Source organism: Neoarius graeffei, chromosome 12 (assembly GCF_027579695.1).
Source record: "Neoarius graeffei isolate fNeoGra1 chromosome 12, fNeoGra1.pri, whole genome shotgun sequence".
NCBI classification, from domain to species: Eukaryota; Metazoa; Chordata; class Actinopteri; order Siluriformes; family Ariidae; genus Neoarius; species Neoarius graeffei.
Genome location: NC_083580.1, coordinates 18,591,588 through 18,605,049, shown reverse-complemented (window position 1 = coordinate 18,605,049; position 13,462 = coordinate 18,591,588). Strand labels below are relative to the sequence as shown.

Below are 13,462 nucleotides of genomic sequence, written 5' to 3'. Positions count from 1 at the left end.
AGATGTGTTGCTGTCATGAAATTTCAAATGAGCCAATATCTCATCTCATTATCTCTAGCCGCTTTATCCTTCTACAGGGTCGCAGGCAAGCTGGAGCCTATCCCAGCTGACTACGGGCGAAAGGCGGGGTCCACCCTGGACAAGTCGCCAGGTCATCACAGGGCTGACACATAGACACAGACAACCATTCACACTCACATTCACACCTACGGTCAATTTAGAGTCACCAGTTAACCTAACCTGCATGTCTTTGGACTGTGGGGGAAACCGGAGCACCCGGAGGAAACCCATGCGGACACGGGGAGAACATGCAAACTCCACACAGAAGGGCCCTCGCCGGCCCCGGGGCTCGAACCCAGGACCTTCTTGCTGTGAGGCGACAGCGCTAACCACTACACCACCGTGCCGCCCATGAGCCAATATTTGGCATGAAATTTCAAAATGTCTCACTTTCGACATTTGATATGTTGTCTATGTTCTATTGTGAATACAATATCAGTTTTTGAGATTTGTAAATTATTGCATTCCGTTTTTATTTACAATTTGTACTTTGTCCCACCTTTTTTGGAATCGGGGTTGTAAAAACAGTGCCTAAATCAGCCCTAGATGCCACCAGAATGCACCATTTGAAGTCTCTAATTTCAAAATTGCCTGGGGGAGTATGCTCCCGGACCCCCCAGCAGTCTTTGGGGCCCTCCGGGTTGGGCTCCGCATCAGTAGCACCGCTCTGATTTTTTTTTTCCTGGGGAAAGTCCTTTTTAAGGGGTATGTGCATGGGTTATTTTGAAGTCCAAGCTCTACAGTATGTCCCGGAATGTGCAATAACAGGTCACAGGATGAAGAAGTGTTATGACATGAATGTTTGACAAGAAGAGAATATTTGCAGTGGGTTAAATAAATAGCCAAACTGTACGGTGTGTGCTGGAATGTCCAATAAAACTTCACAGAATTAAAATGTATGACATGACCGTGATGACTGGGCTAAACCACCGGATACCTTTCCAATGAATATATAGCCTCGGTCACAACCGGCCGTATGTGCTCCTACGGCCGGTCTACGTGCAAGAAACGCACGGAGGGCGCGCGTGTGACGTGCTGATTTTCGAGCCGTAGACTGGCCGCAGACCGGCCGCAGAGGTTCTTTGTCATGTCAAACAAACTCTACGGGCGCTTACGTTTTTTTCAGGTTGCAAGACAAACTTAGGGCCAACGTGCATCTTTCTCCACGAACAAAAAAAACGCAGCGATTTGGGAAATGCCAAAAATCGCACAGCCAAAAAATAGTACGTCCGGTTGTGACCTAGGCTTATCACATGCAGATGGTTTACGGTCATGAAGCATAAAAGTCTTTTCGCACAAGTTCTAAGAACATTTAATCTTTATTATAAATACTTACTGCTCATGTTTAAAGATGTGTGTGAGTTATTTATTTATTTATTTATTTTAATGGAAGTTGTTGTTGAGATTCCGAGACAAGAGTTTAAAGAAACATTTTAGGAAGGCCATTTTCCCATTAACTAAGCATTATTAAACTAAAGTTTCTTTGTTTATTCTTTATTTTAAATTATTTACAAAAGGAAAAAAAGTTGAAGGAAGGGAAACTATTTACCGGCTATTTCAATCATTTTCTTAAGCTATTTGCATTTTAGATAAGACTAACTATTAATTGCTGTGACTGGTTGTTCCTGAAAGTTTATATTGCACTTTCATTTAATTGCAACTCGTTCTAGTATACTTCAGTGGAAGTTTCTTTGTTTGGTTACATCTCGCAAATGGTGGTTACTAAGGAGAACGTGACTCTCATATTTTCTCATAGAAATATGCCTTTTTCAGTTAAAGACTCTGTGGCTTTATTAGTCAGATACATATAAAACCAGCTATGTGATATCAAGTGGACTTTTAATAATTTTGAGTAAGTTTTTAGGATTAGATTTCGCTCTCAGTCAGCAAAACACACGTTGTTAGGCGGGACAAGAGACGCAGTCCTCCAGGGAATTGTTTTGGGAAATGATTGATGGTCAGTGGAGTTTGTGATATGATCAGAAGTGACAGTGAAGTTATTTATGAAGATTCCCACAATTCAAGGTTTATGATTTAACTACAAATATCTAAGCACACCAAAGAATCAGATTTTCAGTCCATGTTTCAGGAATAACTTGTCAACAATTGATCCTTAACATGCAGAGTAGCAGAAAATGAAAGTTTAATATTTGATCGTACAACCCCGATTCCAAAAAAGTTGGGATAAAGTACAAATTGTAAATAAAAACGGAATGCAATGATGTGGAAGTTTCAAAATTCCATATTTTATTCAGAATAGAACATAGATGACATATCAAATGTTTAAACTGAGAAAATGTATCATTTAAAGAGAAAAATTAGGTGATTTTTAAATTTCATGACAACACATCTCAAAAAAGTTGGGACAAGGCCATGTTTACCACTGTGAGACATCCCCTTTTCTCTTTACAACAGTCTGTAAACGTCTGGGGACTGAGGAGACAAGTTGCTCAAGTTTAGGGATAGGAATGTTAACCCATTCTTGTCTAATGTAGGATTCTAGTTGCTCAACTGTCTTTGGTCTTTTTTGTCGTATCTTCCGTTTTATGATGCGCCAAATGTTTTCTATGGGTGAAAGATCTGGACTGCAGGCTGGCCAGTTCAGTACCCGGACCCTTCTTCTACGCAGCCATGATGCTGTAATTGATGCAGTATGTGGTTTGGCATTGTCATGTTGGAAAATGCAAGGTTTTCCCTGAAAGAGACGTCGTCTGGATGGGAGCATATGTTGCTCTAGAACCTGGATATACCTTTCAGCATTGATGGTGTCTTTCCAGATGTGTAAGCTGCCCATGCCACACGCACTAATGCAACCCCGTACCAACAGAGATGCAGGCTTCCGAACTGAGCGCTGATAACAACTTGGGTCGTCCTTCTCCTCTTTAGTCCGAATGACACGGCGTCCCTGATTTCCATAAAGAACTTCAAATTTTGATTCGTCTGACCACAGAACAGTTTTCCACTTTGCCACAGTCCATTTTAAATGAGCCTCGGCCCAGAGAAGACGTCTGCGCTTCTGGATCATGTTTAGATACGGCTTCTTCTTTGAACTATAGAGTTTTAGCTGGCAACGGTGGATGGCACGGTGAATTGTGTTCACAGATAATGTTCTCTGGAAATATTCCTGAGCCCATTTTGTGATTTCCAATACAGAAGCGTGCCTGTATGTGACGCAGTGCCGTCTAAGGGCCCGAAGATCACGGGCACCCAGTATGGTTTTCCGGCCTTGACCCTTATGCACAGAGATTCTTCCAGATTCTCTGAATCTTTTGATATTATGCACTGTAGATGATGATATGTTCAAACTCTTTGCAATTTTACACTGTCGAACTCCTTTCTGATATTGTTCCACTATTTGTCGGTGCAGAATTAGGGGGATTGGTGATCCTCTTCCCATCTTTACTTCTGAGAGCCGCTGCCACTCCAAGATGCTCTTTTTATACCCAGTCATGTTAATGACCTATTGCCAATTGACCTAATGAGTTGCAATTTGGTCCTCCAGCTGTTCCTTTTTTGTACCTTTAACTTTTCCAGCCTCTTATTGCCCCTGTCCCAACTTTTTTGAGATGTGTTGCTGTCATGAAATTTCAAATGAGCCAATATTTGGCATGAAATTTCAAAATGTGTCACTTTCGACATTTGATATGTTGTCTATGTTCTATTGTGAATACAATATCAGTTTTTGAGATTTGTAAATTATTGCGTTCTGTTTTTATTTACAATTTGTACTTTGTCCCAACTTTTTTGGAATTGGGGTTGTAATTCTGGCTTCTCATGCCTGAACAATCATAATAAACCCCTTGCTATATCAAGAAAAGTATTTTATTTTGATTATTGTGACCATTTCACATTGAAATGAGATTTGTGCTAAAAGACTTTTGTGCCAAATGACCGGCTACTCTACTGATGCAATAGGTGTGTGTTATAATTGTTGTGGTATAAGAGGAATAAAACACCGTAGGGCATGCTGTTTTAGGAAAATGATCAACCTTGGGTTGGTAACATGTCACAACGTGCAAAGGTTGATCATTTTTTCTATTTGGAACAAACAATATATGATGCAGACGTGGCGCCCATTTTGCGTTGCTTTGCGACCGTTTCTGTTTACATTGAAATATAATTGAACTGCACTTGACTTACTTTTTAGATAAACTAAAGATGCAGCTATTATTATTATTTATTCATTTATTTTTTAAATCATCTAATTTCTTCTAGATGATTTAATAGTCCTGTTTTGCACGGAGTGAATATCTGCATTTGTAAACTCTTCTCTGCAGACTGTACTGATATTCTGTGCAGTATTGATGTAAATGTGGTGGTTGTTTGTGTGCAGCTCTTCATCAGCCGACAAGTTAAAGGCAGATAAAGATGTCCCTCAATCGCTTAAAGAATTCGGACTCCGCATCAGCAAACTTCTGGTAATCAGTGTGACACTCAAAACACCTACACACACACGCTTGACATAAAAATATTGGCACCCTGTATTGAAATCGAACCAATTTGCGAGATCCCTAGGGATGTCTGTTTCTGCCCCAGAAGTCTACATACCCAGATATGATCCCTCACTTGAAGTGTCTGTCTGTCTGTCTGTCAGGGTCTGGATGAGCAGCAGAGTGTACAGATTCTGCAGTGCTACCTGCAGGAAGACTACAGAGGAACTCGAAACTCGCTGAAGACTGTGCTGCAAGATGAGAGACAGAGCCAGGCTTTAATGCTCAAGGTGACACTCTTCTATCTGTCTCTTTGTATCATTGTCCATGCGTCTGTCTGTCTGCCTGCCTGCTTTCCTGTCCATTAGGGTTGGGCGGTATCCAAATTTTGATACCTTTAAACTGTCTGTGTTTTCCCGGGGTATACGGTATTACCGAGAAAAAAATATTTTGTTTCGGCCTACTGTGTAACGTGCGCCTATACCGGCAGACCTTGTCCAGACCTGCGCCTATGCCTCAAATGTACTATTTAAAAGCAGCATAGCGAATTGTGTGCATTGTGGTATGGATTAAGCAGCAAAGCGAATTTTGTGCATTGATGAATGGATTAAGAGATATTTCAAAGCATCACGCAACTCTTCCTTCATCTTGAAAATAGCATTCAACTGTCGTTTACACATGTCTGCGTTGAAACGCCATTTGCAGCACTATTTCACCTACTCCATCAAAAAAAGTACACGATGAGCAGGATCATACCCTTTCAAGCATGGGAAATAAAAAAAAGAAAAGAAAAAGAATCCAAGTCCGTTTAGACTGCGCGATAAACCATATTCTTCAGCGCAAATGAGGCGAACCTAATTCACATGCGTGATAGCTGCACAAGGCAAAATCATATGGGCCCACGTCATGCCATGGCGGGGAAATTAATAATCAAATGGCCTTACCTTGCTTAAAACGTTGTCTTGATCACATAACTCCTTACAATTATTCCACTTAAATCCATACGGTTTAACACACCCAACAAAGATAGCAAGCGCATTGCTAATTCCCACCAGAAACCTAACGGTTTACGCTACGATGTTTTCTTCTGTTTCTTCAGTAGATGACATTTCAAACGTTTATTACCCACATCCCAAATGTCATACGTTATATTATTTTACCTTGTTGTTACTCATGTAACCTACTCAAAACGCAACTCATTGGAGAGATCGCGTGGAAGTGGAGTACCCCAGGCTATGGTGTGCCTTAGGGGACATATTAGATTTTTTCGATTTTTCTTCTTACATACTTTACACACAGCTTCATCTGTGTTTGCTGGCTCTCCCTTTTCGTTTGGTTTGAAACCAAAATACTGCCACACTGCCGATGTTGTATTTTTTTTTTTTGCCACTAACTCGTTATCTTGACTTGCCATCTTTCAACCGCGGTCTCAGTCTCTTGCGAAGCTTTCTGTCAGACTCCAAATGTCACCCAGGGTTGCCATGGTAACGACATAAACAACCCTGCACGCGATGAGAACTTCTTTAGGAAATTGATAGAATTAGTGAAAATACGATCACACAGTTATTCGGGATGATCTTCAATTTATTATTTTATATTATGACCTCATGTACTCCATATTTATTTAGATATTATATATTTTTTTAAAATGACGGTAATGAGACCGATACCGTTGGTACTTTTGGATACCTCGGGATACCTTCTTACCGTAATACCGCCCAACCCTACTGTCCATGCGTCTGTCTGTCTGCCTGCCTGCTTTCCTGTCCATGCGTCTGTCTGTCTGCCTGCCTGCTCTCCTGTCCATGCGTCTGTCTGTCTGCCTGCTTTCCTGTCCATGCGTCTGCCTGCCTGCCTGCCTGCTCTCCTGTCCATGCGTCTGTCTGCCTGCCTGCCTGCTTTCCTGTCCATGCGTCTGTCTGCCTGCTTTCCTGTCCATGCGTCTGTCTGCCTGTCTGCCTGCTTTCCTGTCCATGCGTCTGCCTGCCTGCCTGCCTGCTCTCCTGTCCATGCGTCTGTCTGCCTGCCTGCCTGCTTTCCTGTCCATGCGTCTGTCTGCCTGCTTTCCTGTCCATGCGTCTGTCTGCCTGCCTGTCTGCTTTCCTGTCCATGCGTCTGTCTGCCTGCCTGCCTGCTTTCCTGTCCATGTGTCTGTCTGTCTGTCTGTCTGTCTGCCTGCTCTCCTGTCCATGCGTCTGTCTGCCTGCCTGTCTGCTCTCCTGTCCATGCGTCTGTCTGCCTGCCTGTCTGCTCTCCTGTCCATGCGTCTGTCTGCCTGCTTTCCTGTCCATGCGTCTGTCTGCCTGCCTGTCTGCTCTCCTGTCCATGCGTCTGTCTGCCTGCCTGTCTGCTCTCCTGTCCATGCGTCTGTCTGCCTGCCTGTCTGCTCTCCTGTCCGTGCGTCTGTCTGCCTGCCTGCCTGTTTTCCTGTCCATGCGTCTGTCTGTCTGTCTGTCTGCCTGCCTGCCTGCCTGCCTGCCTGCTTTCCTGTCCATGCGTCTGTCTGCCTGCCTGTTTTCCTGTCCATGCGTCTGTCTGTCTGTCTGCCTGCCTGCCTGCCTGCTTTCCTGTCCATGCGTCTGTCTGCCTGCTTGCTTTCCTGTCCATGCGCCTGCCTGTCTGCTTTCCTGTCCATGCGTTGATGCGCCCATCTGTCCATCATCCTGTCTACTTGTCCATCTGTCCTTGTGTCTTTTGGTCCATTGTTGTGCTTATGCATCTGTCTGTCTTTTTTCCTGTCTGTACCTTTCTCTGTCCATTTTCCTGCTCATACATCTGTCAGTTTTCTTTTCTGTTTGTCTGCCTGTCCTTTTTCTGTCCATCTGTTTTCTGTCCGTGTCTTCCTGTTTTCCTATTCACATGTCCCTCCAACTATTTTTCTCCCGTTCATTTCTCTGTCGATTTTCTGTTTCTTTGTCTATTTATCTTCCTATGCGTCGGTCTGTCTATTTTCCTGTCCATGCCTTTGTCCCCCCCTGTTTTTCTGTCCATACCTAGCTGTACATTTTCCTGTCTGTGTGTCTGTAAGTCTCTAGTCTTTTATCATTTTATGCCTGTGTGTCTAAATTCGGTGTTTTCAGTTCAGAGTAGTTTTATTAGCGTGTCCATTTACAGCTGTATTATTGTGCCTCTGTCTCATTCTCTCTTGTCTCTAAATAATTTAACCTGTGTGTGTTCTTCAGATAGCAGATTACTACTATGATGAGAGAGTTTGTCTCTTGCGCTGTGTCCTCCTCCTCCTCACCTACTTCCAAGATGAGAGGCATCCCTATAGGGTAAAGAGCTACCATTCATCAAATCTGTCTGTTTCTTGGTTCTCAAGTCACCGATACACAATCTGGGGGACAAAAGCCTTTGTAGAGCCCAAAACGATTTATATACAGTGGGGCAGAAAAGTATTTAGTCAGCCACCAATTGTGCAAGTTCTCCCACTTAAAAAGATGAGAGAGGCCTGTAATTTTCATCATAGGTACACTTCAACTATGAGAGACAGAATGTGGGAAAGAATCCAGGAAATCACATTGTAGGATTTTTAATGAATTAATTGGTAAATTCCTCAGTAAAATAAGTATTTGGTCACCTACAAACAAGCAAGATTTCTGGCTCTCACAGACCTGTAACAACTTCTTTAAGAGGCTCCTCTGTCCTCCACTCGTTACCTGTATTAATGGCACCTGTTTGAACTCGTTATCAGTATAAAAGACACCTGTCCACAACCTCAAACAGTCACACTCCAAACTCCACTATGGCCAAGACCAAAGAGCTGTCAAAGGACACCAGAAACAAAATTGTAGACCTGCACCAGGCTGGGAAGACTGAATCTGCAATAGGTAAGCAGCTTGGTGTGAAGAAATCAACTGTGGGAGCAATTATTAGAAAATGGAAGACATACAAGACCACTGATAATCTCCCTCGATCTGGGGCTCCACGCAAGATCTCACCCCGTGGGGTCAAAATGATCACAAGAACGGTGAGCAAAAATCCCAGAACCACACAGGGGTACCTAGTGAATGACCTGCAGAGAGCGGGGACCAAAGTAACAAAGGCTACCATCAGTAACACACTACGCCGCCAGGGACTCAAATCCTGCAGTGCCAGACGTGTCCCCCTGCTTAAGCCAGTACATGTCCAGGCCCGTCTGAAGTTTGCTAGAGAGCATTTGGATGATTCAGAAGAGGATTGGGAGAATGTCATATGGTCAGATGAAACCAAAATAGAACTTTTTGTTAAAAACTCAACTTGTCGTGTTTGGAGGAGAAAGAATGCTGAGTTGCATCCAAAGAACACCATACCTACTGTGAAGCATGGGGGTGGAAACATCATGCTTTGGGGCTGTTTTTCTGCAAAGGGACCAGGACGACTGATCCGTGTAAAGGAAAGAATGAATGGGGCCATGTATCGTGAGATTTTTAGTGAAAACCTCCTTCCATCAGCAAGGGCATTGAAGATGAAACGTGGCTGGGTCTTTCAGCATGACAGTGATCCCAAACACACCGCCCGGGCAATGAAGGAGTGGCTTCGTAAGAAGCATTTCAAGGTCCTGGAGTGGCCTAGCCAGTCTCCAGATCTCAACCCCATAGAAAACCTTTGGAGGGAGTTGAAAGTCCATGTTGCCCAGCGACAGCCCCAAAACATCACTGCTCTAGAGGAGATCTGCATGGAGGAATGGGCCAAAATACCAGCAACAGTGTGTGAAAACCTTGTGAAGACTTACAGAAAACGTTTGACCTCTGTCATTGCCAACAAAGGGTATATAACAAAGTATTGAGATGAACTTTTATTATTGACCAAATACTTATTTTCTACCATAATTTGCAAATAAATTCTTTAAAAATCCTACAATGTGATTTTCTGGATTTTTTTCTCATTTTGTCTCTCATAGTTGAAGTGTACCTATGATGAAAATTACAGGTGCCTCTCATCTTTTTAAGTGGGAGAACTTGCACAATTGGTGACTGACTAAATACTTTTTTGCCCCACTGTATTTTATTTTATTTTTCCTCGTTCTTGTCCAGTTAAATGATTTGGTATGGTAAATGGAGCTTCTATATACAATGCCTGGTCCTGATTTACTGTGCTGTTTATCTGTGCTTGTGCAGGCGGAGTATGCTACCTGCGTGAACAAGCTGGAGAAAGATCTCGTATCAAACTACCAACAGCAGTTTGAGGCTCTTTTCAATGCCGAAGCGCCAACATGGGAAACCCATGGAAACCTCATGGTGAGTCGTAGGAATAGCTGAATAGAAATGCCAGAATTAATTTAATTAAATAGTGTTGTAGTAAGTATGTGCTTTAATGACCTCATCTCATCACTTCTCTTTAGAATATTCTGTGCAGCTGCTGTTGGTGGACGCATACAACGATTTAGCTTAAAGGAGAACTGAAGTCATTTTTAAACTTGCTTTATTTCTGAATTAACGTGTTATTCAATTACGTTTTCGGTTTTAGTAACCTTATATCGTGACTCGTATTGGCAACTAATGGCAATTAAATATTATACTTATCGGCCTGTTCAGTTTTTAGCCATGTTGAATTTGGTTCGTTTGGTCCACGGCAGGCGTCGCTTATCCGTGCGATCTTCACGAGACTTCGAAACGTGAAGTGTCAGCCAGGTGTCAGTGCCGCCATTTTGAAAACTGTTTGCCAACCGAAATATTGCACAAAAACGAGTTTAAATGACGATTGCTGCCTACTTTTTTCAAACTTTCCTGATTGCTATCAAAACAAACAAAACTTCCGGCTTGATTACGTCAGCATTCGAAAGAGGGCGCGTGCGTCTTTTGTCAACATTGGCAGATGTCGGTCACTTTGATTTCCGCTGTACGTTTTACTTCCGTCCTACGATGTCTCGCCCAGGTCTCAACGAATCTCGTTTACGGCCGTTGCTTTGACATGTGGACTGATATATTACAGAGCATATTTCAAACACTCATAACTTGCTATAGCAGTGACAAAATAGCTATCAAACATGCATTCCGATATTTAATAAAATGAGAGAAATAGAATTTTGATGATGATTAATTTGCCTTCAGTTCTCCTTTAAATTTGTAAAGTTTGAATGGAAACAAACGTTCTGTTTCCCTCAGTGCTGTTTTATATTTTCTCTCTCTCTCTCTCTCTCTCTCTGCTAGTCCAACAGAAATAAAGCTTTCTGATTCAGGCTAAGGTCTTAATACATGTAATTAGCAAATTACTTTGCATAAAGATTAGTTTAACTTTGATAATGAGGAGGGTGTTTTGCCTTTTGAAATTTTGGTCATTGTGATGTGTTTTTATTTCTGGAATAACTTTAAAAAAAAAAAAAACCTGGGCCATTCTGTGGCTGGGAAGTTGTTTAATTTGAGGAGATTCCCTAGCAAATTTTTTTTTTTTCTGTATCTGTGTAGTTTGATGTTTGAGTGTTTTTGTCTGCCGGTTGTGGTGTAGCTCCAGACCCAGTTTTGGGCGTCGGTTCCCTCCAGGCCTTGGTTCGCCGTGGGTGATGCCTGTTCTCCTAGCTATGGACTGCAGTGAGCTCGTTGCTCATTTTAACATCGTGGTCGTCCAGCGCTCTGTGCAGCAGTGCTTTAGTGCTTGGCGTGCTGTTCCGAGCAATGTTGCTCGGTGGCGTCGCGGCAGCTGTGCAGGCGGTTTGGGATGTACCAGCGCTCTTCATGGTGGTGCGTCTGTGCTTGCTTTGTGGATCCATGGCGTGGTCTTCCGAGTGATGTTGCCCGGCAGCATCGCGGTGGCTGTTTTTTTTTTTTTTTTTATTTAACTTTGCCTTAGAATAATTAAATTATGTAAAAGCATAATATCAACAACAACAATAACAAAACAAAAAAAGAAAAAAAAAAAAAGAAAAAAAAAAAAAAAAAAAACTAAGGCAGGGAATCCGCAACAGCTGAGCCATTTACTGCAGACCCTTCTATAAAGTGAAAATATAACAAAAACGTCTTAATTAATTCTAAAATATTTAAAAACAACAAGTCAAAGGCTTATGAAGACTTCGTGCAGAATTGCACTTCACACATATTGTTCTCCATGAGCGTAGGTCATCTGGATCGTAAATAGACTGTAAGGATAGTGTGTAGTACTGTAAGAGGAGCGACTTGTAGGAAGACAGTGATACTTTGAGTTGACGAGTTTCTTGCGGAAGTGAATTCCAAATTCTTGTCGTTCTTATCAAAAATGACTTCTGGTATGTGGAGGTTCTGCAAAATGGTTGTTTAAACAGGATTTCAGCTGAACCTTGGTTTCTTGTCCTTTTTCTTGGACTGATTACCGATGGTGTGACTTTGGGATCAATCTTAGCTATCCCAGTGACAAGCTTATAAAATAGTACCATGTCAAGATACTCGTGCCAGTAACATAAAGGAAGTAGTTCTGTTCTTAATAATCTTTCCTTGTAGTTAATATCACAGATGTATGGCAAACCAAGGATGTATTTTGTAGCCCGTCTTTGAACCAGTTCAGTTCGTCTGATGAGTTCTACAGACTGAGGAGCCCATACCTGCGTCGCATACCCTAAATGCGGGCGTATGATGGTGAGGTAAATGGTACGTCTTGAACATTGAGAATTTAAACATTTTGTAGACCGTCTAACATAGCCCAACAGCTGATTAGCTTTTGCACACTGTGTGAGTACTTGCTTTTTCCATGAGAGGTCAGAAGTAATCCACACTCCAAGGTCGCGTTCTTCTTTGGTTCGTTTGAGATGGATATTATTCATTAAATAGGGATGAAAGACATTATTCTTTTTTCTACTGATAGTTTGAACTTTACACTTGCTTTCATTAAATTTTAGTCCAGATGACAGAGACCACTGGCCCAAATCTTCAAGGTCTTTCTGCAGGGAGGAAGAATCTGTCATGTTTGAAATTGCTTTAAACAGCTTAGTGTCATCCGCAAATGTAGCTACTCTAGAAGATGATACTGTCTCTGGCAAGTCATTGACGTACAGAAGAAACAGCATTGGACCAAGGATTGAACCTTGAGGGACACCTGATGTAACTGATAAAGGAATAGAAGTAGCGCCAAGTACCGTGACTCGTTGTTTACGGTCGTGCAGATAAGACTGAAACCAGTTTAGGATATTACCCCTAAAACCATATTGATAGAGTTTGTTGATTAGTTGACGGTGAGAGACTTTATCAAAGGCTTTGGACATGTCCAAATATATTACATCAATCTGGTTTCCTCGGTCAAGCAAGCTTCCAATGTGATCAAGAACTTCAATGAGCTGAGTCGTACAAGACCTACCAGGTACGAATCCATGCTGCACAGTGCTGATAAGGCTTGTTGTCTGATCTTTTATGGTGGTGAAAACGCAACGCTCCATGACTTTGGAAACCAGAGATAATAATGAGATTGGTCGATAGTTCTCCATATGGTCTTTCTCTCCTTTTTTGAACACGGGAACTACATTAGCTAGTTTCCAGTCATCTGGTACGATGCCGAGACTGAGCGATTTGTTAAATAGAGCACACAAAGAGGGGGCAACCTGAATGGCTGTTTCTTTCAGGAGTCGAGCAGGTATACCATCAGGACCTAAAGCTTTGGACGGATCAAGTTTCTTAAGTGATGCTTCTACCGTTTCCTTAGTGAACGTCAGAGTTCCTGAGGATGTAAGTAAAGATTCATCGGTATCATCAGGCTGTAGATCATCCATGATGCTCGTACCATGGTCTGTAGTAAAGACAGAAGTGAAGTAACGGTTGAACAGGTTAGCAATATCATCTGGGTCGTTTGCCTTGATTCTAGTGTTATTATCAGAAGCCACTGACATTGTTTGCGGGAAGTTGCTTGACTTGGATTTCAGCTTCAGGAGTGACCAAAATCGTTTAGGATTGTTCTTTAGTTCCCTGTCTAGAGAGCCAAAGAACTGATCTCTGCTCTCCTTTAGAAGATGTTTTACCACTGAGCGCTGTCGTTTGAACTTTTCCTTTAAATGGTCTGTGCGAGAACGAATAAATTGACGACGAATGCGTGCT

At 42.3% G+C, this 13,462-nt stretch overlaps 1 protein-coding gene across 2 annotated transcripts in view; it reads left to right on the top strand.

Annotated features, from left to right (window-relative positions):
- The window catches only part of nup188 (nucleoporin 188), a 93,960-nt gene that overhangs the window by 18,767 nt on the left and 61,731 nt on the right, over window positions 1-13,462 (top strand). For both annotated transcript variants that reach the window (XM_060935610.1, XM_060935609.1), the window contains exons 4-7: window positions 4,394-4,478; window positions 4,655-4,780; window positions 7,673-7,765; window positions 9,590-9,709. In XM_060935610.1, coding sequence (XP_060791593.1) covers window positions 4,394-4,478; window positions 4,655-4,780; window positions 7,673-7,765; window positions 9,590-9,709 — 424 coding nt within the window. The remainder of the gene's footprint in view (window positions 1-4,393; window positions 4,479-4,654; window positions 4,781-7,672; window positions 7,766-9,589; window positions 9,710-13,462) is intronic.